The sequence below is a fragment of the Nasonia vitripennis genome, assembly GCF_009193385.2.
Source record: "Nasonia vitripennis strain AsymCx chromosome PSR unlocalized genomic scaffold, Nvit_psr_1.1 chrPSR_random0001, whole genome shotgun sequence".
Classification (NCBI taxonomy): domain Eukaryota; kingdom Metazoa; phylum Arthropoda; class Insecta; order Hymenoptera; family Pteromalidae; genus Nasonia; species Nasonia vitripennis.
Window position 1 is genome coordinate 135,264 of NW_022279660.1, and position 23,227 is coordinate 158,490.

The 23,227-nt window shown below is 37.3% G+C and overlaps 1 protein-coding gene across 3 annotated transcripts in view; it reads right to left on the reverse strand.

Annotated features, from left to right (window-relative positions):
• LOC116417957 overlaps positions 1–23,227 on the reverse strand; it is a 246,042-nt gene that overhangs the window by 97,713 nt on the left and 125,102 nt on the right. For 2 of the 3 annotated variants that reach the window (XM_031933152.2, XM_031933153.2), the window contains exon 6: positions 15,690–15,791. The exons of the other annotated variant lie outside the window; for it this stretch is intronic. In XM_031933152.2, the coding sequence (XP_031789012.1) occupies positions 15,690–15,791 (102 nt within the window). The remainder of the gene's footprint in view (positions 1–15,689; positions 15,792–23,227) is intronic. 3 annotated transcript variants of the gene reach the window in all.

Sequence of the window (23,227 nt, forward strand, 5' to 3'; positions counted from 1 at the left end):
TTACTTATAGTCTTGTCTTGGTTTGCTTCTGAAGAAAATACATCGTCATCTTCGGTTTCTTCTTCTATAGTCCCTGTGTCTTCTCGTCGCAGTCCACTATTGGGTCTGGTATCGGCGGTTTCTCTAAATCGGTATCCTCATTGGCCGTTGAAGATAGCTACGATCTTCACGATCTTCTAGATGGATTGACTGTCATCGATGTGTCGGAGTCTGCATCGGTTGAACTTTCCTGAATTTTTGCTGGTTTGATGGAAGTTGTTTCTGTAGCTGGTGCTTCAGTTGATGTTTCGGCTGATTTTTCAGCTGTCTGGCTTTCTTGCTTTTATCGCTTTTCTTGGCGCAACAGGTTTGGGTGCTTTGGGCAATGCACCCAAAGCACCCAAACCTGTTCTCCTTGCTTGATGTATTGTACGACTGGACTTTGTACTTGTGTGCCTTTTGCTCTGGTTCTTTGTGCTATGATGCTGTGTTCTAACTTTGGTGTTTCTTTATTGGTTTTGGCTCCTATAGGTCTTCCTCTTCCTCTAGGTTTATTTGCTGCATCACCTGCGGATTGTATTCTGGTACGATGTTGCACGATTGTTTTGGATGATTTTGTCACACTCGCTGCTGCTTTTTCTTGCTTATTCTGTTTTTCTTCTATCATCATTATTATAATACTAGGTAGGTTTTTGTTGATCTCGTCTTCAGTCATTTCCGGTGGGTTCCGTGATAGTGCATCGGCGTTTTTGTTCAGCTTTCCTGGTTTATATTTGAAGGTGTACTCGTACCCGGTGAATCTAAACATCCATCTCATAAGTCTTTGACCTGGATCCTTTCTGCTGTGCATCCAGTTTAGTGGTTCATGGTCACTCACTAATCTGAATTTTCTGCACGATAAGTAAGGTCTAAATTGGTGCAAGGCGTAGAGTGCTGCGAGGCATTTTTTCTCTGTGGTTGAATAATTTCGCTCGGCCTTGTTCAGTGCTCTGGACAAGTACTGTACTGGGTGGTCGAAGCCGTCCTTTTCTTGGCTCAATACTGCTCCTATTGCGTAATCTGACGAATCGGTAGTTAATGTGAATTCCTTGTTGAAATCTGTGAATTGTAGTATTGGTTCTTTCAAGAGACATTCTTTCAATATCTGGTAGCTTTTCTCGCATTCTTCTGTCCACTCGAATTTTTTTTCTTGAGTAAATCATTCAGTGGTTTGGCTATCTTTGCAAAGTCCTTAATGTATTTTCTGTAGTATCCAAACATTCCTAGTAGTGTTCTTACAATCTGCGGAGTCCTCTGGTTTCATTCTCACTTTCACTCTCTGTTTCACTGTCTCCTTTTGTGAAATTTAAACCTACCTTAAGGGTATATTATTTTAAAATAATCTCCTCTTAATGTAATAATTGGATTTCTTGGGTCGCTTTGTTTTGTTTCTTCTGCCTTCAGTGTTTTCGATAAATCTTCTAATCAATAAAAATTCTAAGTAACGCTCTAAATGGTCTTCTAAGTGTTCCAAAAATAAATTCTTATTCAAATTGAAAGTCCGTAATTCTGTAGCACTATTTTCTTAAACCTTGTTTCTTCTCCTCACAAACCCAATATCATGTTTATTATATTTATTATAAATTATTATTGCAGGTAAAATTGTATAATGTGGGCATAAATGATGAATTGAAGTATATTAAGTAACAAATAAAATCGTGGGATTTTCGATAATTAATTTTCAATTGATCGTTGTGTAAACTAAAGGCTTATCCAACGAGAGTCGTCAAATCGTGGATCTTTTAAATGAAAAAAAAAAAAAAGAAATCCGTGTCGTGTTCTTTGTCAAAAAAAAAAAATCTAAGTCAAATTTAAATTGAGAGTAATGGTCTAGTTTCGTAAATTCAAGTAAAATATTCACGTAGTTTATTTTCTTCGCAAAATTCCCGAAAAGAAAATTTAATATGTTAATTATTTCGTTCAGTTCAAAATTAATGTATTTATTTAAAAATAATAGATGACTATTTGTTACTATCGGTTATGTAAAAGAATTCCCTTAAATGGTGTTTTCGGAATTAATTTGTCTATAATTATTTATATATAATGTTTAATGATAGTATTATCCACAAAGATTATTTATATTTATATAAAAGTCTTATTATGTAAACGAAAATATAATTGTTATAAATGGTCTCAAACTGTCAATGCTATATTTCAAAGTCGTAAAGAGATTTTAATTCGAAGAAAAGTTTCGAAGTCCGATATTTGAATTCAAATTTCCACGCGCGCTCTGCCGCTCTCAATTGTCGCTATTTGGCAATAATTATAAATATTTATTGGGTCTTTTTGTGCTAAATAGGTGTGTTCTAACCTAAACCCTTAGTTTTCAATTTATTTTATTCAAAATAACTAATATTTATAGTTTTGGTCAAAAATACTTGGAGCAAAATTGAGGTTAGTCGACTTATGTGTCCACGCCTTGTTCAAATCAAATTATTCCAACGTGTTTTCAATTAAATCTTGTTCCCTCTATTTTAAATAACATTTTGCAACGGGTATTAATTTATGCGTAACTTGTCCAAGCGAGTGCAAAAATGGGTTTGTTATACAAAACTTTGGCGTTTCTTGGGTCAAGGGGTAAGATATAATAATGGGTTAATTAAAATCTAGAGTATAAATATACATGAAGTTAATAATTTATTTTTATAGGATTTCAATTGCTGTATCAGCACCAGATTTATCTGCTTCAAGTGCAGAGGCCTCGACTTTCTCCTGCGAAAGCCGGAGTCCAGCACTCTACGCAAAAGCCTCGACTAGGTCCTGGCTCGACTTCTGGCAATAACTTGCCAGTGCACTCTAGTGCTACTCGTCGACCAAATTTTTGGTGTTATGGGTGTTTTCCTAACGGGCCCATCCCCTACGTGTACTTGTGTATAAGAAAGTGACTGGTGCAGTGTCAAATTGGTTGATGTTATAATCTCTAAAAAAACTTCTGATGCAAAAACTGGTGATTGGTGTGTTCTTTTTCTTTTTGCGATTCAATGAAGTTTAATTTGTAAAATTAGAATGTTAAGGTACTTTGTAAAATATTAAGGTATGACTCGATTCAGTTCTCCTTTTGAATATTTACTGCGTACTTGAAATCTGTACATTTGAATGTTGTGTGATTCTAGCAGGATTCGTCAAATTGCTTGTGTGTGATTCTCTAAAAGTGTCAGTGCGAAAAAGAGTCAATGTTGTAATGTGTGTTTGGTCTCTATTTTATTTCATTTCCTCACCAATGTTTAAACCTATACCGGACTGAATTTACTTTGAAAAAGAAAGTCACTTTAATCATGTTCTGCACGTCCCACCCGATATGTGGCTGTAGTGACGTTACCGCGTCTTTGTGCTTGCGCGCGCGTCTCGAGTTTCAAATACTATCGGCGATTGTGCGTTCTTTGTACTTTGTATCTAATTTTCTGTTTGTCTTCGTTTTCGCACTCACGAATTTTTCTAATGTTTTTCGTACACTTATTTGGGGACCTCTTTTGTTTTCAATTTTCACTCACACATTTAGACAAAATATTAGACCTAATCATAGAAAATCAACCAGTTCTGCGGCCGACAAAAGCTAAGCAAATCCCGGACGAACCCCCAGTTTTGTTAGGGTAGAACTGAGTCTACCAAGCTAACAATGCAATGTTGAAACAATGTCAAAATACACAGGTGCTCGCTAACTCTCTCATACGGGAGAGATCAGTACGACTGAATATCGCGGCGGAACTGTTTGAGTTGGAAAATGTTGAAACTAAATTATTAAGAAAATCGACTTACTTGTATCCGATGGCTGACTGGGAAACAGATAAATGGGATGCTGTTAGCAAGCAAAACAATGAGTGCGGTAGGCTTCCTTTTAAAATTCTTTGTTTTATTTTTCTTCGAAAAATCACGTCCAATAAAATCAAATCCAATATAATCGTTTGGCAAAACACAATTTGAAATGTAACGTAGAACTCAAAAAAATTGACGAACCAAATGTTTAGACTCAAAATAAAATGATACTTTAAACTTAATCAACTCAAATTAAACTCAATGTCAAACTCAAAGAAAAAGCGTCCTATCTCGAGGAGCGTACACACTAGAATGAAGATTGGGGGAGGTGACGATAAAGCGTCGTAGCTTCTCCCACGCAGGGTACTTACCTCTCCTCTCTTCGCACTTCAGCCTAGCCGTGCTCTCTCTTACTCATTAGGCCTTATAGGACTCAAGCTAAGGTCAACGGCTAAACTGCAGCGTCGACTGTGCACGCGCGCAGCCGAGGGAGGAGAAGCATGTTTTGGTTTCGGGTTACTTTCTTACGTCTGTTAAGCGCCGAAGTTTCTGGATTTTTCCTGCTGTCTTTGTTTCATTTTATTTTAATATTTCTGAATATTTATCCAGAAACTTCGTCACTTAACAAGTGTACTTGTATTCGTAAAATTATAGCTTATATCTAATTTAAACATTTTACTTGTAAACTTGTAATAGACTCACATTAAAAAGGCTTTGCCATTAGTTAATTATTTTGATCACGACTTAACTATAATAGCCAATTTATTCAGCTAAAAAGCTAGACTAAAATAGCTTTTTGGTATGGATGGGTGTGTGTGTATGTACGTATACCGTCATATTTCTGGAACTACTTTGTGAATAGCAATAAAATTTGACATGCATTTATGTTTACTGATTCTGTATTTGGTAAAAAAAATTTTATTTTATTTTAACGATTATGGCCATTTTTATGGCCATTTTTTGATTTTCGATAAAATATTTTTAGTTTTTTTTAAATGATTTAATATATACAATAAATTTCTCTGTAGTGTCATTAAAAGAGTATAAAATATTCTACGTTTTGTCGCAAAATTATTCAGATTGGCCGTCCCGTTCTATTGTTATGTTAAAAAAGGTACTTTAAAAAAAAAAAATCATATCTTCAAAACTAAATTGTCAAATGGTTTGAAAAAAATTATGACAATTTAAAACAATAATATCTACTTGCTGTAAAAATTTCTGTCACTGACTCTCGTCTGTCACAATCTCTACTAGTAGTTTAGTCACAGACCACGTGTTATGACAGTCTGCTGATAGGAAATGAACAATGTTGTCTCTTTTGTGCGTGAGGCATTCTCTTATGGTAATTATATTGTGAGGAATTTTCTTGGATTTCTTGGTTATGTGTGTCACGGCGTCCTTCGATTCATGGCCGTTTCCTGCTGTAGTGTAGTTTTTGTTTAATGGCTCCATGTCTGGTGGTGTGGGGAACTAGAAAAGCATTGTCACTTCAGGTGGTTTTGAGAATCTTTTATCTATTATTGATCCTTCTTTTGCTTCTATTTCACTTAGCACTCCTAATTTTCTTCGATTTTTGATTTTATCTCTCGGCGTGCTGTTGGCTGTGGGACTGTCGCTATTTATTGTTGGCGTCACTGAGAGCGTTCTCCTTGATGGTGGTCTTATTATGTCAGTTACACTTTCAATGTCTGATTCGTTCCCTGTATCATCTTTGTTTGATGTTTCTTGTAGTTTGCGTTGTGCTCGTTTTATTAATTTTTTAACACTCTTTCTCAGTACATCGTCCACATCCGTATCTCCGTCCATGTAAAATCGTGGATCTGATGTGTAAATTGCCTCGCGCACTTCATCTGGTACATGATCATCATCTGAAAAGTGTGAGGGTATTATTTACTTCATTTGTATTTCTATTTGCGTGTCTGATTCATTTGTATTGGTAGTTCTATCCATTTCGTATCTTTTCATGCTTTCTTCAAACCTTTTGCTTGCTTCTTGTACTTCTTTTCTCGTCAAGGTTGTTTTGATCGACAGGTTATCTATAGACTCTTCTTCAGTATTCTCTTCGTTTTAAGATGTTCCTACTGCGCTCTCTTCTATGGTGATATTGCTTATGGTCTTGTCTTGGCTTACTCCTAAGGAAAACACTTCCTCGTCTTGTGTTTTTCCTTCTGTAGTTTCTAAGTCTTCTTGTCGTAATCCACTATACCTGGGATCAGGTATTGGAGGTTTGTCTAAGTCACTGTCTTCATTGACTGTGGATGATAGCCATGATCTTCTGGATGGGTTGACTGTCATCGACATATCTGAATCTGTATCACTTGAAGTTTCGGAAATTTCTCTGTGGTTTACGGTAGTGGCCTTGGATGTTGACGCTTCAGTCTCTGTTGCCTTTTTTGTTTTTGATTTCTTTCCCAATATGGCCGTTTTGGGTACTTTTGGTATTGCGTCGTGCTTGATGTACTGCCCTACTGGACTTTGTGTTTGCGTACGCCTTGCTCTGGTTCTTTGTGCTATTACGCTGTGGTCTAACTTAGGTGCTTCTTTATTAGTTTTGGAGCCTATTGGTCTCCCTCTCCCTCTGGGCTTGTTATGTCACCTGTTGATTGTATTCTGTTTCGTGGTTGTATTGTTGCCTTGGATGACATTGTGGCGCATGCTGATAATTTTTCTTGTTTCTTGTTTCTCTTCTATGACCATCACTTTGATGCTAGGTAGATTCTTATTAATTTGTGATGTATGCCCTGATTGTAATTCTGCATTTGTTGCTGATATTTTTGCTGGTCGGTGTCCTGCTGATGTTTCTGACTCTGGTTTTGTTCCCGGCTCGTCATTCTGTCTCCATGACGAGCCCGAGAGTTTAAATTCTCTCTCTCGTTTTCATTTTGTTGGTAGTTTCTTCCGTTGCCGCCCCTCCAATTATTTGGATAATTATTATAATTCTCTCGTTTGTCTAGACCACTGGGTTGATAATCTTCGCGACGACCGTTTTCGTGGTTAAAGATCTGCCTTTGGTTGCCTTGACCGTTATTCTTATTCCATGAGGGCTAATTGCTTCCTCCTTATCCGTTGGTAGCTTCCTCTGCTATAATTGTTGTAATTACCATTACCTCTTTGATAATTGTTACGATTGTAATTATTTTGGTTATAATTGTTTCTTCCATAGTTATTTGAGGGTTCTCTTTTTCAGGCTCATTGACGTATCCTACGTAGTCTTCTTGGTCGTCAATGTACCCTACGTAATTGGCTTCTCGGTGATTTCTATCATCATGTCTATTCTGGCTGCGATATCCATCATATCCTCTATTATTGTATCCACCTTCGTTTCGTTGTCCATTATTGTGGGAATTGTGTCTGTTGTAGTAATTTCGATTCACTCGCGGTCTGGTATAATTCTTGCTTCCATGCCTGTTTCTATTCGCACGGGCTCCTCATATGCTGTTCGTAGGTCTTTGGGTTTAAACATGTCTACTCTCTCTGATAGATTTGTTGGCTGCCCTTTTATGTAGATATCAACTGCTAGCATTTCTAGTGGTTGCATCATCTTGTCTAGGTTTTCTTCTCCCTTTTCTTTTTTTAAAGCATTTCTGGCACTGCTTAATAAAACATTTAATTCGTCATGAAAGTCTCCTACGGTGTCGCTTTGTCTCATTTTGACCGTCTGGATCCGTGTATTATAATAGCTGAAGTCTCTGCCTGGACCAAATCTCTGTTTTAAGTGTTTGATTATCGTTATCGTTATTTACACAAAAAATTTCAACCTATTAATTGATTTTTTTAGTTAGTTTAATTAAATCGTTTAACCAAATACGCGAGATAAATAATCACTGCAACCTACGTAAAAGAATTTTCGGGTATAGATTTAACCTTGATTTTAATATTAAATATTTAAATAATAGTCGCTGTCCAATTTGCACACGAAAATTGTTTATGTTTGTTGTATTAAAAAAAAAAAGAATTTATTGTTTTATTTGTTCAGAATTGTCACGTGATATTCTAATGTTAATTTTAACCCATTAAAGCCCATGCTAAGACTGGTTGAGATAGCGACAAACAAACTGTGCTATCCTTTGCATAAGTGAAAAATGAAGTATACGTATTTTTTTCTTATGTCATTTTCAATTGTTTATAACAAATTATTTAATCAAATTACAAGAAAATTCATTTACTGGACACTGAAGGATTCGCTTTTTTGACCAGTAATCACGAATACTTTTTCTAGAATTGAAGATAGTAATCATTATGATTGTAATGAATTTTTCTAGATCATCCATACATAAATCAAAATGATTTTTAGAAGTGTATTCAATGATATGGTTTTTCATTGATTTCGAAAAGAAATACTCAAACAACTCCAAAAGCATTTTTGGATTGCAATGATGAAATAGGTGAAATATTAAGGTAAGTTGCTCTCGACATCGAGAGAAATATCATTCAAAGCATCATTTTTCCAACTGTACTTATGATTCTCGCGTCCCGTCGTGTATGTTTATCCGACGAATAGTTGTTGAAAGTTTTGCAATATTCGCGTCGCGTGTGGTTTTCATCGAAAAGGTGTATGTGTGTGCTGTCGCCGTATTCCTCTAAAGGTTAAAAATTCGTGGCCCAGGACTACTCGCAATGTTGTAGTTGCAACTCTCCTGCTGATTCAAATAAGTTTTCTTTTTGCGTTAAATAAATGTTATGTTTTTTTCGCAAACAACACGAGAGCTATGGTTTTGTGTAAAATTGTTTTGTCTTTCCTTTTATCTATCCTGGCAGACAGCAGCGGTGTTATTTTCTTAAACAGCTTCAAGATAAAGGAGGACAATGCTGACTTTGTATGATGTCATGGGTATGTTTTGTGTAAGCAGATACTCTACCACTGTGCTCTTCACTATTTAATATTTATAATTTATAGTGTATTTTGTAAATTGTGTATTTAACCCGGTTGTTTATTCGCTTTTTGTTCAGAAAAAAGAAAACTGTGACTCGAATCGCTTATTGTGCGTTTTAAACGTGCTTCTGTAATTTAACAATAGTTTATTATTTGGTCTTGCAATTTGTGTGTTTAGTAATACTAGACTCAATTTACTCTTAACAACACAAGAACTTAATCAAAATCGCGTTGACTTTATCAAAACCGAACTTTTATACTTGAAATCTTGATCTGATTAAACTGTTGTGTGCTTTTAATTTAACTTTCTTGTTTTTACTTTAAACAGTATCTTGCTATGGGTTCCTTATTAATTTATGTGCTTTACGCAAACTTGTTCAAGTAAATGTCTGCAAAAAAATGGGTCTTTTATACAAAACTTTTGGCGTTCTTTCTATCAATGAGCAAAATATAATATTAATTATTATCTAAAGCATAAATACACATGATATTATTGTTTTTAAATGTTTATAGGGTTTCAATTGGCGTCTCAACACCAGAGTTGGCTGTTTCGAGTGTAGGAGGCCAGATTTCTCCTGTGAAGACTGGAGTTTGACACTTTACACAGCAGTCTGGTCACCCTGGCTCGACTTCTGGCAGCTACTCACCAGTGCACTTTAGGGCTATTTGTCAACCAGATTGAGCTGTTTGTGTCAATGTTAGAGACACATCCCCAAGTCTTCTGCTAATATTTCAGTGTATGAAGGAAGATTCATGCAGTGTTACAAGTCTGATTTTATCGGAACACAGTGTGTAAAATGGATAAGTGCAGTAATTCGTAAAATTTGAGAAATTTCAGTCATTTAAAAGTGAAAGTGAAGTATTAAATTCGATGTTTAAAAATATTGTTTGTGACAGAAGTGTAATGTAAAATGATGATGTAAAATGATTTTGGCAGGACTCGTCAAACTGACTGTGTTAAGCATGTAAAAAAAAGAAAAATATTTATGCAAAAAAAAAAAAAGAACTCGAGTGTCGTGCTAATTATTATAAAAAAATCAAACAATAAATTTTATTTTGTTATTTTGAATTATTTCTCGTATTTCTAATTCTTTCGGAAGATTGTTTGTTCTTTGTACTTATGTTTTTTTTTGTATGCACTAACAGTTTGTAATTTTTATTCTATTTTAATTATGCACGCGCACTCACGTAAATTTGTCTTTATAATTCTTTCACTCACACACACGATTATATAATTAGTTTTCTACAAAAGAATAAACAACCAATGTCACACTTGTTAAGGCTGTTCAGATCCCAGCTCCTCCACCAGTTTTGTTAAGGGGGTAAATCTGAATGTTTCCATTAACTCAACAGGGAACTTACTCAACCACAAGGAGTAACTCTGGTTGTCCAAAATAAATGCACAAATAATAATTAAAACTCGTGTGGTGGATTTCTCTTTGTATTTATTTCTCCAGGAAATATTCAAACACAGGTATAAGATCAATTAAATATACTCGAAGCTAGACTCAAAACTAAACTCCAAATTAAACACTCGAAAATACAATTCTATAACTCAATTCTGGAAAAAGCGTCCTTACTCTTGGATCGCACACACAGGAATGAATAATCGGGGAAGGTGCTACAGAGAGAGTCGAAGTTCTCTCCCACGCAGGGTACTTACTTCTCCTTTCTTCGCACTTCAGCTTAGCCGCGCTCTTTGTCTTACGCATTAGGTCTTATGGGTCTAGGCTACGGTTAACGGCTAAACTGCAGTGTCGACTGTGCACGCGCGCTTTCAGCCGAGGGAGGAGAAGTTTGTTTTGGTTTAGGGTTACTTCTTGCTTACGTTAAGCGTCGAAGTTTCTGGATTTTTCCTGCTGTTTTTGTTTCATTTAATTTAATATTTCTGAACATTCATCCAGGAACTGCGTCACTTAAGAGAAACAAATAGATATTTTATATATTTCGGCTAAGTTCTTTGCGCAGCTAATGAAATCCATTAGTTTAAAAGATATTAAGGTCCCATTTTTTTTTCTGTCACCCTGTATACGCTGTATAACTAAAAATCACTATTTTTGTTAAAACTCATAACTTGTTAACTTAAGCTTAGACTGTTTTCCGAGAATTCATAGTATTAGGAGATTATGATGTCTATTTGTCATATAAATTTCAGTTCATTTCCTTAAGTATATCCGGAGAAAAAATCAAATAATTAAAAATGTTTTAATTCCGCACATGATTGTAATGCTGGAAGGCATCGAATTAGAATCATTCAAAAGAGGAATAATTTACTATACGCTATGAGCGTTTAAGAACCAACAACATTAGCAAATGCTTTGAAAATTGCACAACGCATAGACAGAGACATGAACGGATCTAACGATAGGCACGGCATGATAAACGTTTTCTGATCTGATTCGCCAGATCGACAGGTATGCTTCAGAGATGATACTAGCACGTATCTCTTTTAAACCCTCAAGTAATAATTGCGGGACATGAGGCAATGACCATAACAGGAATAACTAGAGACAGTTTAATTATAGCTGGATCAACGGAAATAACGTTTTTTGAAACATCCATAAAATTTCAAGTATTTACTGAAAATTTACCGTTACCTGTTAAAGGCATATTAGGAGTAGATTTCTTAAAATATGAATCTGCAGAAATATCTTTTCATCATAATGCTCTAATTACCGCCTCACCGCCTCACAGCCCATTCGCCCTATAAGATTTACTAATTTCGAATATAGGAAACCAAAATCCACAAAATATATTTTACAAGCTCGAACGAAACGTATGATAAAAATAAATCTCGAACCAACTGAATTAGAAACAGGATATTTACCTCGTCATAAAACACCAGAGAAAATTTTTATTGGAGATGGATTAGTGACAATTAAAAATAACGAATGTTATGTAATGGCTATTAATGCCTACGAAGAAAGCGTAGAGATTGAAATACATGTTTTAAAACACTCAATACCAACAACAGATGACGTACCGATAAACATTAAACAATATAAGGAACATCGTGAAAACAAGGAGGAAGCTTATAGGCAAGCACAAAAATTATTAGAAAAGGGAATTGTAGTACATTCAATGTCGGCTTATAACAGTCCAATACTGATAGTACCCAAGATACCTGACTCACAGGGACGACCTCATAAGAAAATGGTGATAGATTATCACAAATTAAATGAAGTTACAAAGATGCATATCCTATTCCTCAGATCAACGATATTTTAGACCAAGTAGGTGGATCTAAGTATTTCAGTACTTTCGACCTTTCGCCAGTGGATACCACCAAGTAAAGATGGACCCAAAGGATCAACATAAAAACAAAACTCCATTTAGCACAAGTACAGGACATTACGAGTACACAAGAATGTCATTTGGATTGCGAAACGCGCCCTCTACTTTTCAGCGATTGATGAGCCTTGTATTATTAGGTATACAAGACGTAGAATTGTTAGTATATCTAGATGATGTAATTATCTATTCATCAACCCTCGAAGAACACGAGAAAAAGGTACAAAAATTTTTCAAGCGATTGGAAGGTGCTAACCTATCTCTACAACCCGACGAATGCGAATTTCTCGCAAAGGAAGTCCAATATTTGGGTCACATAATAAATGAAGAAGGCGTAACACCAGACCCCGGAAAAACAGAAGCAGTAAGAAGTTCCCGGTACCTAAAAACCAGAAAAATGTAAGACAATTTTTAGGACTTGCAGGATATTATCGTAGATTCGTATAAGGATTTTCTAAAAAGGCGAAACCCTTATCCGATTTATTACAAAAAAATAAAGAATTTATATGGGGTGAAGAACAACAAAAAAGTTTTGAAGAATTAAAAGAAGCCCTATGTACAGCTCCAATACTACAATATCCAGATTTTACAAAACGATTTATTTTAACTACCGATAGTAGCGACTTTGCAGTAGGAGCCGTACTAAGCCAAGGTGAAATAGGCCAAGACAGGCATATTGCTTACATGTCACATATTATGAAACCCGCCGAAAGATATTACACTACAACAGAAAAGGAATGTTTAGCAGTAATTTATGCAGTACTTCATTTTCGACCATATTGGTATGCAAGAATTCACATCAATCAGTGATCACGAACCATTAAAATGGATCGATTCAGTCAAGACTCCTACTTACAGATTGATAAGATGGAGAACTCGATTAAGAGAATATCAATATAAATTTTTCTATAAACTAGGAAGATTAACGCAGACGCTCTATCATCAGGAAATCCTGTAATGGAAAGCGCTGTTGTGGCACTAACATCTTCATCTGCTAAATTAAAACAAGTTGACTCAAACCCTGGTAGAAGATACACATTAGGAGCAAGAGAAGTCCAACCCTTCACCTCAGACTCTGATGTACTAGGTAACACAATAGCTGAACGACTAGCAGCTCGTAGGCAGGCAGCTAAAACTACGCCAGCAATAACCACAGATAATAGAACAAAGATCACAACCAGATCGACAACAAAATCTATAGTAAGTAATAAAACAATTACTCTACCAAAATCAAAAACCGCAACCAAACCTCTAAAACAAAATAATGTAATACAGGACGAAAGTTCTAAAAGAACTACTAAAGCACATAGATAAAATCAAACCAGCTTATAGCAGAATTAATTCTGTTAATCTTGAAATCCTAATTCTGATGATACTACTAACCACTTAGGCATCTGAAGTAAGTAGATACTCAATTCAAGAAATACAACAAAATCCTGGAATATATTATGTAACAATGAAGGATATCAGATTCACTCAGGCAAACTGGCAGATCATAGTATATTTGGACGTAACAAACCTACATTTTAATGCAACTTATCTAAATTTTACACTACAAACTACAAGATTAACTTGTCAAGAACAACAACAACGAACAACAGTATTGGTGCAATGATCATACTACAATACTTTAACACAGCGAATAAATTACGAACACCACGGTATCAAGAATGTAAATAATATTTCTGCAGAATTAATTGAAACTATTACAGAAATAGAACCATTAGACCCAACTGAAACTCAACTACCATCTACGATAAAAAACGGAGTGCTCCACTAGGATTCATTGGTAGTCTAAGAAAAAGTTTATTTGGCACTTTATCAGAAGAAGATGGCGAATATTTAAACAATCAAATCAATACACTATCCAAAGGTCAAGTACAGCTAGCAAAAATAGCAAAGGACGACGCTCATATCGTCAAACATAAAACTTCATCAGTAGAAGCACAGTTGAACGAAACGCAAAGACTTATAAACGAAATCGTACGAGAATATCGCATCAATGCTAGAAGATTGAATGACTTAGAAGACACTTGGTATAACTTCACCAGAGCCTACAACTTTATAGCTGAAATGGAAGCCGGTCTCAATTTATACGAGGATACCTATCATAATTTGTTAGATACAATACGTGCAGCTAGAAGAGGTCACCTTCATCCGTCTTTAATAGCCACAGAAAAACTACAAACAATAATTCGTCAAATAACCGATTTACATCCGGAATACGAATTCCCAATCCCAATTAAGCATGCAAGGACAGACAAATCAACGGATTTAGCATCAGTAAAATAGGATTTAGAAACAACCAATTTTTACTCGAAGCAACTATACCGATGCTTAACAAATTCAGTAACGAATTATACAAAATGCACCCTGTATCGATACTACAAGAAGATCAAGCATTCGCTTTTATAATTCCACAAGCATCCTATATCACCCTCAGTCCTGACAGAAGAGCGTATAGCTTCATGTCAGAAGACACTCTACTCAAATGTAAAATAACTTCCAACTATAAGATTTGTATACAAGATCAGCCAGAGTATGAAGCTGACGAAGTAGTATATTTGCGAATATTTATATATAGTTTGCGAATATTTACTGTTAAATCACCCATACAAAGAAAATTTAAAAAAATTTCCTTAAATCCATAATAAAACAAAACACTTCCTATTTTTCCTTCACACTCCACACTTAAACTACGCACGATTATGAAATTAAGCGCCTACATATTAATTTCTTTTATATTTCACAAAAAAATGTTCATTCGAAAAATTTTGTTTCATTAATATCGTAAAATAACAATTATGTACACTAGAAGTAAGATACCGATTAGATATAACTGAATTATGTGTAAAAAGAATATTCACTCGACGACTAAATGTTGCAAAATTACGATGAATTTTTCTAACAAGGGAGGTGTAACGTACCCCAATTTAACTTTCTAAATTATTTTATTAGTCCATAAGGAACATTTATTCTTTCTAGTCGGTACTCTTTCATCAAACAAATTAATATTCTATTATCGAAATCTAGCGAGGCTGATAGACTCATTACTAATGCCTAATCACGAAAGTGTCACCTTCCGCTTTACTATAAGACGCAATCCAGTGCAATATGAATTGGAAATAGAAACCCAAATTTCATACTTGCCAAATATAGACCTAAAATGCGCTATATAAACATCATCGATGGCCCTCATAGATCAGTCGGCCCTCAGAAGCGTCGCGAACAAGAGGTCCGTATCGATTGGCCCGTCTAAAGGCAGTAAGCCAGATTTTGTTTTATTGTACTTAACATTTATATTTGTACCGTGACTCGCCATGATAGCGTGATATATAATAGTAATTGCAAACGTCAATTTTATCTAAATTATAATTATTTTATCTTCTAAATATCTCGGCATTATAAGCAAGATATATTGTATTAAATTCATTTCAAATGAACAAGTTCAACTAAAGAAAGTGATTACAACGTTTATTTGCTGCAACCAATCCGCAAGGCGTTCTACAACCAAAGGTAAGAAACGTTCATTTTCACTAGTTTCCGTTTAATTCTCACTGCCTGTATAGGTTGTTGAAATAACCCTACCTTTAGTCCTCAATTCAGCCCTAGCCACGCTAACAAGACTATCCACGCAACCGCTCGGCGTGAGATAATCAACTGAGACGCGATCGGGTAAATTAAGTTGATAATTCATTCTTAAAAATACCTGATACGTCACAAGAGCAAAGATGTATCATTTTTTATTACTTACCGCGTCATCATCATCGTGTTGAGCATCATCTTCGTCTAATCGATATAACAGATCTAAATTCTCAGCATCTGCGATATCAGGATCCGGTTCATTTGGAATGATCTAACGAATAATTAAAATAATAAGAATGTTATGTGACAAGCTTCCCGGAATCATATTTGAAGTATTTCACTTCAAATACGGGTTCGAGAAGTTTCTACATATAAAAAGCATTAGCGAGACTCAAGGCCACAAAAGTATCAAGTAGCCTAGAATCTCGCTAAGCTAAACAACTTCCCCGTCGCTGGCTCAAACAGCACGTGCGCTGCTGCGTTGCAGTTTCGGCGTACGTCTAGTTGCCAGGCGTCGTAAGGCCTAATGAGTGCAACAAGCGTCGACGCTACGACGTAGCAAAGGAGAAGTAACTGAAGTGCGTCGTGGGGGACACGGCGTTACTTCAGGAAAAGCCCAAGCGTTCTTCCTCCTACACACTTGGTCACGAGCCAGCGAGCCGTGAAGATTTAGACTCAAATCAGATTTAGATTTTTTTGTCACATTTCTTTTGTTCTTCAGATTTATTGAATTGGTTAGTTTATTATTTTCCTCACTCTAGAGAAGTAAAAACATTCTTTAATAACCCGAAGTAAGCAATTGAATGGAGTTTAATTTATAAACATAATTGTAGACAGAGCAAATAAAAGTTCAGTTAAAAAGAATATTCTGGTTAGTCGATTTGGAGTGGTAGAGATAAGGTTATTTGTGCAGGAGTGTGATAGAGTGGGAATCGCCCAAAATAAATATGCTGAAGTATTAAGATTATTTTTAGAAAAATCTGCATTAGATTGGTATAATGTATTTGTAAAGCAAAACTCTTTGTTAAATTGGGAGGCATGGAATAATGCATATATTGACACTTTCTCTGCACAGTCCTGGACAGATATATCGTATGCCTATAATTTTAAGTTTTATAATGGTTCGTTATTTGAATATGCGTTAAAGAAAAGAAAATTATTGTTAGAAGTGGATGACAGCTTGCCTATAAACACACAGATAAACATGATTGTGATTACCAAATTAGCTTACCAAATTTTATCCAAAATAAGTTAGATAGGAAAGCTATTATAAATATAGAAAATTTAATGGCAAAATTAAAACAATTAGGTAAAATCAACGACTTGAAAAATGATAATTTAAACAAGAGAATTGGAAGTGAAAAAAGACCATGTAGTATTTGTGATAATTTAGGTTTTAAAAATAGATTTCATTTAGAAAGTGTATGCCGCAATAAAGATAAGAAAATTAAACAATTAAAAAATGAAAACATTAAGGTTACAAATAATAATGAAATACAGGAAGTAGTAGCAAGTCATGAAGAGGCAAAAAACGAATAGTTCTCCCACTTATTAAAGTAAAGATTTTTGCAAATGGTTGTCCAGCAATTGGTCTATATGATTCTGGTTCCAATATTTCTTTGGTTAGTAGTGGATTTTTGAATGATAAAAGAAATATTACACAAATAACAAGTGGGAGAGATAATATTAAGGGTTTAGCTGGAATGGCGAAAACGGAAGGCGTTGTAATATTGAGGATTAGAATTGCGACGAGGTTGCCAGCTACCAGCTCCCACTGCTAACTGGCTGCGCAACACCAACTCTACCGGGTTAGATTTATTCTTTCCGCGGGGAGGTCCCGCGATCGCCACGCGCGTGGGAGCGCACGTTGGGCCGAGTGAGGATGGGAGGAACTCGCAAAGAATCACGCTCTTCTTTTTTGTTGTCAATCACTTCTTTATTCCCTACACTCTTACACCACCGAAGCCCTAGCGGCTAACGGCGCCACGCGGTAACGGCCGCTCTCTTTGTTCTCGCTCGCGCGCGCGCGCCGCGTCCCAGTGCCGCTGCACTTAAACGTCGGCTGACGCAACTCTCGCGCTCTCGCTATCGCACTCACTCTTATTACTTCTCTCTCTCCTCCGACGTGCCGCACCACGTCGAAGCACACCGTTGGCACGCACACACGCTCTCGCTCTCTTTCTCTCACACACACTCACAAGCAACTTAAGAACTATACCTCACGGGAATGGGGCGAACCCTGCCTCCCGTTCCTCGAGTACGCCGCGGAGAAGACTGCCTAGGATCCGCCGCTCTCGGCGCTCGGGTCCGGGTCGGCTGGTCCTCTCTCGGGTTCTCGTTCCGCTTCCCTCTTCTTCTCTCTTCTCTTCGATGTCTCTCTCTCTCGCTGTCTGGGTGGAGGTGGCGGCGTGGCTCCTGCCGACGTCGCACCGTTGTCCAGGCAGCTCTCAGCAGCTCCAGTTCCCCAAGCCTTCCTCGATGTCCCCTCTTCTCCCGGGAAAGGCCTCCTCGAACTGACCGCAGCTTTTCTTCCTCTTTCCTGTGGCTCGAGGTACGTGCTAGCACCTCAAGATCCAGTCAGAGAACTCTCTATTTTCGGGGGCGAACGCGCTCGCGCTCGCGAAAACCCCACTCTGACTCTCCCTACGTCACGTAAGAGAAAGCCTCTCATTGGCTCTCGAGTCCGCACGGACTTCTCACGCGGAGCGGTCGAGACGCGGATTGGCTGATGAGCCGTCCCCTCGACGCGGCTCCTCGGGACTCTTCTCTGAAGCTGGCGGCGGCGAGCTGGCGGTCTTCTCGGAAGAAGATCGCCAGGCTGCCGCGACGCCGGCCCTCGCAACGCATCGCAACATGCCGGGTCCTTGTTGTCACCGCGAGGCGACACTGGATTCCCGGTACTCGCAGCTCGGCTAAAAAATCGTGATGCCGCTTTGGATTTTCATCGTAAAATCCTTAGCGGCAGCGACACACATCGTCGCAGAATTTGTAATTTAGAAGAGGATTTTCAGTTTTTCATTGTTAAAGAAGGTGTAATCGATTGTGAATTTCTATTAGGATTAGACTTAATAAAAAAATTCAAGCTTTGTCAAAATGAAAATTTGATTATATCACAGAAACAAGAAAAAACAAATTTTGATAAGCAAAATAATATTAGTGAATTAAATACTAATAAAATAGAGAATATTATAAAAAAATATGAGATAATTTTTACTAAGTCAAAGTTTGATATAGGAACAGTAAAAGATTACGAAGCCACAGTGAAACTGACAGAAAATAGATATATTTCAATGAAACCGTATAAATGCTCTTTTGAAGACAAACTAGAAATTGAGAAACAAGTGAGTGAGTTGTTAAAAGCGGGTATTAATAGAGGAGTCAAGGAGTTCTTTTGCAGCTCCTGTAACTATGGTTTTCAAGATAGAAGAAGGAAAAAAATCACGCTTATTCGTTGATCTTACAGGGCTGAACAAAATAGTAGTGCCAGAAAGTCAACCTTTTCCAAAGATAGATGATCTTATTGTACGTGTCAGAAACTGTAAGTTTTTTTCAAAACTGGATATAAATTCGGCGTTTTGGTCGATTCCGATACGTAAAAAGGATAGATATAAGTTAGCTTTTGTGACTCATCATGGACACTGGCAGTAGAACTGTTTGCCTTTTGGTTTGAAAACTGCTCCTGCTATTTTTCAAAGAGTTTTAGCAGGTGTGATAAGAAAATATAAATTAGATTCTTTTACAGTAAATTATATAGACGATATATTGGTGTTTTCTAAGAATTATGAAGAGCATGTAGAGCATGTAGAGCGAGTACTGCAAACAATATATGAACAAGGCTTTAAATTAAATAAAAATAAATGTCAACTTGCTCAAGAAAAGATTACGTATTTGGGTCACGAAATTGGAAACAATATAATTAAACCACGGAATGATAATTTAGTGGCTATCAAAAAGTTTCCTACACCTAAAACAAAAAAACAAGTTAGACAGTTCTTAGGTAAGATTAATTTTTATTTAGAGTTTATACCAAATCATGCTACTTTACTGGATCCTTTGAGAAATTTGTTGAGGAAAAATGTGTTATTTGAATGGTCTGAAGAGTGTAATAATAGTTTTAACTCAACAAAAGATTATTTATGTACATCACCTGCCTTGGCAATTTTTGATCCAGAGGCACCAATATTCATCTTTACTGATGCAAGTGTTGAAGGAGTTGGAGCAATATTGAAACAGCCACAAGAAGATAATTCTTTAAAGTCGGTGTTTTTCTTTTCTAGAAAGTTAACAGAGGCTGAGAAAAAGAAGAAAGCTATTTTTATAGAATGCTTAGCTATTAAAGAGGCCATTTTATATTGGCAATTCTATTTGATAGGGAAAAAGTTTATTGTATTTACGGACCATAGACCATTAGAAAAATTTAATATAAAAAAAAGTAATGATGTGGAACTATTGCAAATTTTGAATTACATCTCACAATTTAATTTTGAAATTGTATATAATTCTGGTAAAGATAATATTGAAGCTGATTGTTTGTCTAGAAATCCGGTTTTGGAATCACACGAGGATACATATAATGATTCACGATAAAAACTTCAAATTTATTGAAACTAAACGATATCAAAGAAAATCAAAAATTGTTAAAAGTTGATGAAAAATGCATTATTAAAGATGATATAATTTATAAAATTTTAAATGATAGAGAGAAAATATGGATTACTGAAGAATTTGGAAAATCTCTTCTCAGAGATGTACATGTTGATCAAGGTCATATAGGCACAAAACAGTTAATTCTAACCTTTGGGCAAACATTTTATTTTAAAAATATGTATAAGCACATCAGATTAACTTGTAGATCTTGTAAAACTTGCATTAAAAATAAATCAAGAATAGGTTGTTTTAAAGCACCTTTATCTCAACTTGGTCCAGCAAAGGAACCTCTTGAAATAGTGTCCCTCGATACAATAGGAGGTTTCAAAGGTAATAAAAGTAAAAAGAAATATCTACATTTGGCGGTGGATCATTTTACAAGATTTGCTTACGTAATAACTTCAAAAATTCAAGTTGCAAAGGATTTTATAAATTTAATTAAGAAAGTAGAAAATGATGGAAGTATAAAATTGGTGTTAACAGATCAATATCCTGGTATAAATTCAGCACAGTTTAAGCAATATTTAAATCAAAAGAAGATAGCATTGGTGTTTACAGCAGTGGATTGTGCGTTTTCTAATGGATTAAATGAAAGGACAAATCAGACTTTGGTAAACAGAATACGATGTAAGATTTACAAGAATAGAAATAAATCATGGCCTCAGGTAGCAGAGGAATGTGTAAAGGATTATAACAATACAATTCACAGTTCAACTAGATTTACTCCTAATTATTTGCTGACAGGACTAAACAACTCATTCTTACCCGATGAATTAAATGACAACAATTTGACAAATTTGGAAGACTGTAGAAAAATAGCTTTTAGAAAATACATCTGGCGGCTCGGCAGCACCGTCCGCTAGCATCAGGCCCGTATCTGGTGCCCTTTCCCGTTGTTGTGGGAAAAGGTGTCGAACGACACCTTTTCCCGTCGAGGAAGTCGGGGCTGGTTGGAGTTCCCGCACCCCTGGGGTTGATCTTGTTCATGACCGTTTTGTACGGCCTGCCCCAGGAGTCGTTTTCTACTTCCTCACAAAAGTCGCGCAAGCACTTTCTCTTCGCAGCCTTGATGGCAGCTTTGAGCCTCTTTTGTTTAGTCTCGTATTCCGCGGTCAGCTCTTCAAACCGCGGTCTATTCCTCTCTCTCTCTGGTGCAGTCTTCTGGCCCGTAAACACTCGCGGCGCAACTCTGCGATTTCCTCTGACCACCAATAGACTGGTGATCGGCTACGGGTGTTTGATTTTGTGGCCATGGACGCATCGCAGGCCGTTGTTTTGGCCGTCGCGAGGTCTCGGGCTATCTCGATGGGTGTCCCTTCCACCACTGCTCTCTCCAGGGAGCAGAGGAACACTTCTCGGTCAAAGGAAGCTGGTGACCACCTCTTCTTCACAGCTCACAGCTTTGCCCCGGATCTTCTGTTGGTCCTCTGAAGCCCATACACGATAGCTTGGTGGTCGCTACCCGTGTATCGATCGCTAACTTTCCAGTCGTGCCCTTCCCCCACCATGATTGGATCGATGAAGGTCAGGTCAACTATGGACGACTTGTTACCCTTTGCATAGGTAGGAGTCGTCCCACTGTTAGCGATCTCTAGCTCCAGTGTAGAGAAGGCTTCGAGGAGTGCGCGTCCGCGAACGGTGGCCTTCGCGCTACCCCATTCTGTCGCCCAGGCGTTGAAGTCCCCCCCGATTACAACAGGCAACCGGGAGGATTGGGCGCTGGTGACGATGGCGTCCAGGGACCTCGTGAAATCCTCGATGGTGTCGCTGGGCGGAAGATAGCAGCTGTAAATGCGTACCCCCGCTACCTCCACCCAGGTAAAGTTGGGGAGAGGGGCGGCCATCTTGCGGGATATGTGGAGGCTTCCACATACCCAGATAGCCGCTTTGCCGGTACTGTCCCTCACCCAGCTTGGGTCCTCGAGATCCCTATACTCCTCGCTGATGATGACGATGTCTGCCTTCTCCTCTCTGACCAACAGTCCACTACTTTATGGAGGCTTCCACATACCCAGATAGCCGCTTTGCCGGTACTGTCCCTCACCCAGCTTGGGTCCTCGAGATCCCTATACTCCTCGCTGATGATGACGATGTCTGCCTTCTCCTCTCTGACCAACAGTCCACTACTTTATGGTCCTCTCGGCCGCACCCGTAGCATTGCGCCGACCGATCGACTGCGCTCTTGCAGTCCCTCGCGATGTGTCCAGTTTCGTGATACCTGTAACACCGCGAGGATCCTTCTCGCAGTCGAACTCTGCAGTTGACCCATCCGATCCTTATTTTCCCTTTTTGCAGCAGCTTTTTAGCAGCTGCTGCCGGGAGTTGGATGGTCGCCGTTAAAGTGCCGCTATAGGACCCCCTGATTTTAATGCTGTCTGGGGGCACCACATTTGGCCCGATCTTTGCCGCAATCACCGCGGCTACTTCCAGTGCTGTCGTCGACTCGTCCATGTCCTTGATAGTGATGGACTCTTTGTGAGTCAGCAGCTGGACCTCTGCTGACCCACTAAAGGTGGACGAGACTACTGTCTTCAAATGTTTTGAAAAAAATTATGACAATCAAAAATGATAATATCTACTTGCTGTAAAAATTTTAAGTCATTTTAAATAAAAATAAAAATCCTCAAAAAGTGGGTTTTCTATGTCGTACGGTTGCGGGAGTAAAAAGGCTTTAATTAAGTTGAAATTTTGGGAACAGATAGTTATTTTATAAATCTCAGCTAAGTTCTTTGCGCAGTTAATGAAATTCATTAGTTTAAAAGACATTAAGGTCCCAATTTTAGTTCCGTCACCCTGTATACCCTGTATAACTGAAAATAACTATTTTTGTTATAACTCATAACTTGCTAACTAAAGCTCAGACTATTTTCCGAAAATTCATAGTATTAGGAGATTATGATTTCTATTTGTCATATAAATTTCAGTTCATTTCCTTAAGTATATCCGGAGATAAAATCTAATAATTTATAATGCTTTAATTACGAACAATCACGAATTTTACTGTAATATTGTTGAGATAGGTCCACTTGGGACTCTCCCCTCCTGCGCATGCGCGAGCTC